This window comes from Buceros rhinoceros, unplaced genomic scaffold (genome assembly GCF_000710305.1).
Source record: "Buceros rhinoceros silvestris isolate BGI_N320 unplaced genomic scaffold, ASM71030v1 scaffold9315, whole genome shotgun sequence".
Lineage (NCBI taxonomy): Eukaryota > Metazoa > Chordata > Aves > Bucerotiformes > Bucerotidae > Buceros > Buceros rhinoceros.
In genome coordinates, this window is record NW_010411135.1 from 3,218 (window position 1) to 6,684 (window position 3,467).

Genomic DNA, 3,467 nt, shown 5'->3' on the forward strand with positions numbered 1-3,467 from the left:
TGTGCCTTGTTAGCTGCTTTCTGAGTTTCTTGGAAACGTGCGTGGCAACTGCAGAGGTGTTGGCTGGGGGCAAGCAGCAGCCAGCGCGGGCTGGGACGGTGCAGAAGGGCAGGCTGCAGAGCTGGAGACCAAGGGAGCGGGCCGACAGCAGCAGTGCTGGGCCAGGTCAAAGCAGGGCAGGATGCGACTTGGAATGATCCTTCTGGAGTGACTGTAGTACGACCTGTACTCTACCTCCTGGCAGGTCCATCATGCGGGGCTGTGACAACATGTGCAGCTATTGCATCGTGCCCTTCACGCGTGGCCGCGAAAGGAGCCGCCCCATCGCCTCCATCCTGCAGGAAGTGAGGATGCTGTCGGAGCAGGTGAGCGGGGGATCCTGCCCAAGCCCCGAGCCGTAGGTGGGAGGATGGTCCACAAAGTGTTTTCCATGGTGCCAACAGCCCTGCCTTTATCTGCAGAGATGAGGTCACTGCAGGGTTCCACCAGCAGCTTTTTGATTCCCCCATCTCTGAGACAGAGGGGGCTGGGAGGGCTTCCCCTGGAGACCCCTCCCCGAGGCAGAGCCGTGGCTGCCCTTGCAGGACAGCTGACCTGACCGGACTCTGTTTTCTGCCCCGTATCTTTGTAGGGAGTGAAAGAAGTGACTCTCTTGGGTCAGAACGTCAACAGCTTTCGGGACATGTCTGAGGTGCAGTTCCAGTCGGCCGCTGCCCCCCTCCTCAGCCGTGGCTTTCGCACCGTCTACAAAGCTAAACCGGGAGGTTTGCGCTTTGCGCATCTCCTAGACCAGGTTTCTCGAATTGATCCAGAAATGAGGATCCGTTTCACCTCTCCACATCCCAAGGACTTTCCTGACGAGGCAAGTGTAAAGTAAACCCCAGATCTCCGCTGACAGGCGGGCGGGCAGCTCTGAGCCACCCGATGTGGCTGTGCCTCCTCCCCGAAGGGACCATGAATCACAGCATGGGAGCAGCAGCTCCCGGGAGGGTGGTGTTGGGGCCAAAGCTGGCAGGTCTGCAGTTTACTGGCTTTTACCCGGGGAAGACTCTTCCCCTCGGCATCCTGGTAGAGTTGGGGCATCTCTGACGTTGTCTCCTGGTTGCTCATCGCAGGTCCTGGAGCTTATCCAGGAGCGACACAACATCTGCAAACAGCTGCACCTGCCGGCCCAGAGCGGAAGCACCCGAGTGCTGGAGGCCATGCGGCGGGGGTGAGAGACGCTGCGCCCTGCCTTCCGTTTCGGGGCTGGTTTCTCCTCAGCGATATCGGGGTTTTCTGCTGAGCCAATCTGTGTGTTGTTCATGGCAGATACACCAGAGAGGCGTACTTGGAGCTCGTGCGCCATGTGCGTCAGGCCATCCCAGGTAGGAGCTCCCTGTAGCTCGGTGTGAGCTCAGCACAGCTGGATCCCTCAGTCTTTCCTGGGTGAAGCGTCCCTCCCTTCCTCGAGGGGAGGGTACAGCTGCGTCTCTCCTGCAGGAGTGAGCTTAAGCAGCGATTTCATTGCTGGCTTCTGTGGAGAGACAGAAGAGGATCACCAGCAGACCGTGTCCTTGCTGCGGGAAGTCCGCTACAACGTGGGTTTCCTGTTTGCCTACAGCATGAGACAGGTGAGTGCAGGACCTGCGGGAGGAGGCCGCTCTCTCGGCATCTCAGCTAAGTCCTGAGTTAAAGACCGCAAAAGATCTCTTGAAAATACTACCTGAAGACTAGTTACGTTGGCAGATTTCTTGGCTGGCCTGCAGCCCTTCATGGGTGCGTGGTCTGCAAGAGCCGCCTCTGTGCCTGAAAGGCTTCCAGCTCCCTCGTGTGTGTGTCTGGGGTGGTCACTGGTTCTGCAGACGCTCCAGGGTGACTGCAGTGGAGCAGCCGTGTCTGCAGAGACCTGGTTGCAGTTCCCTGTGCTTTGCTGACATGGCACTGGGCTGACGTGGCTGGGCTCCAGCCCAGGTACAGTGACTGTCAGTGGAGGCTGGAGAGCACTGGTGAATTTTCAGAGGTGGTGCAGTAAGAACATGAGGAGCTCAAGGATGTTGCTGGGGCTTGGTGTCTGAAAACGTTCCTTGAGATCGTAAAACACAAACTAGCGTGGGGAAAGCTGCTGCTTGAGGAGCAGCCAGGCTGGCCAGGCCTGGGCGAGGTGCTGGGGCTCCGGCGAGGTGCTGGGCTCCAGCTGGCTGGCTGTTGAAGGGCCACCCTTTGTCTGTTTGCAGAAAACGCGGGCGTACCACCGGCTGCAGGACGACGTGCCTGCAGATGTCAAAAAGAGGCGGCTGGAGGAGCTCATTGCTGTCTTCCGAGAGGAGGCTGTGAGGGCGAACAAGGCGATGGTGGGCCAGAGCCAGTTGGTGCTGGTGGAGGGGGTGAGTGTGCGTGGAACACGTGCACACTTCCCCTCTCATGCTGGCCAGGAGGCCCTTGGGCTGCACACAGCAGTCATCACTCCAGCCTTCCCTTCTTCCCCCGCACAATCCCAGGGCTCCCAGACTGTGTTTCACACTCAAGCAGCCAGCCTGGTATTTTCCAGAGCCCTGAGCTGAGCACAGGGGGGTGGGACAGGTCAGAGATGTGTCCCTGGCCCGGTGCTGAATTAGTGCAGGCTTTGAAGGGTTGCTTTGGTGTGTGGGTGTCAAGGCAGCAGCTCCAGCCACAGAGACAGGGGATGTGGATCTGAACCCTGGCGATAGCGCTCAGTTAATTGCTGCGGCGATAACGCCGGGCAGTGAGTCGGGGCTGTTGGATCTGTTGCTGTGCAGGTAACGCTCGCTGCCCTCCTTCCAGCCCAGCAAGCGCTCCGCCTCCGAGCTGTGTGGCAGGAACGACGGCAACATCAAGGTGATCTTCCCTGACACCGAGCTGGGGGACACTGCGGGCTGCGGGGCTGCAGTCAGAGCCCGGCCCGGGGACTACGTCTTGGTGCAGGTGACTCTCTGCAGGGCATGTTTGCCAGGGCTGTTCTCTGGAGCCACTGCTGCCAGGAGAGCCTGGGCTTGGCAAGGAGCCTCTCGGCCTTCCTGCCCCTGAGGGCTGCTCTGCTGTGTCTTTCAGGTCACCGCTGCCACCTCTCAGACCCTGAAGGGAGTTCTGCTTGCTCGTACCACCCTCTCCCGCGCCGCGGCTGCTCGCTGAGGTGTCCCTGCTGCTCTGGGCAGAGGCAGCACGTTTTCTCCAGGAAGGAACAACGCAGTTTGGAGATGGGGTAGAAAAAGGGAGATAGATGTATATTAGAATCTATATATGAGATACAGATTTATATATCTATTTCTATTTTGGCAACAACCTACCCCTCCCAGATCTACGCAGGTTTGTAGGCAGAAGGGGTGGGAGCTGTGTGTGGACTTGCCAAACCCAGGTGCTGAGGGATCTGGTAGTTACACTTGCTTTCAGGCTGGGTGGGTGCTGCAGGTCTGTCCCTGATTGTGTCTCTGCCGCAGCCCAGCCTGAGAAACGGGGGTCTGCAGAGC

General features: G+C 59.1%; 1 protein-coding gene across 1 annotated transcript in view; it reads left to right on the top strand.

Moving 5' to 3' along the window:
* The window catches only part of CDK5RAP1 (CDK5 regulatory subunit associated protein 1), a 5,761-nt gene extending 2,629 nt beyond the window's left edge, over positions 1 to 3,132 (top strand). The window contains exons 5-12 of the mRNA XM_010135889.1: positions 245 to 365; positions 632 to 862; positions 1,116 to 1,213; positions 1,312 to 1,367; positions 1,483 to 1,613; positions 2,217 to 2,366; positions 2,785 to 2,925; positions 3,052 to 3,132. Coding sequence (XP_010134191.1) covers positions 245 to 365; positions 632 to 862; positions 1,116 to 1,213; positions 1,312 to 1,367; positions 1,483 to 1,613; positions 2,217 to 2,366; positions 2,785 to 2,925; positions 3,052 to 3,132 — 1,009 coding nt within the window. The remainder of the gene's footprint in view (positions 1 to 244; positions 366 to 631; positions 863 to 1,115; positions 1,214 to 1,311; positions 1,368 to 1,482; positions 1,614 to 2,216; positions 2,367 to 2,784; positions 2,926 to 3,051) is intronic.
* Positions 3,133 to 3,467: the final 335 nt, after the last annotated feature.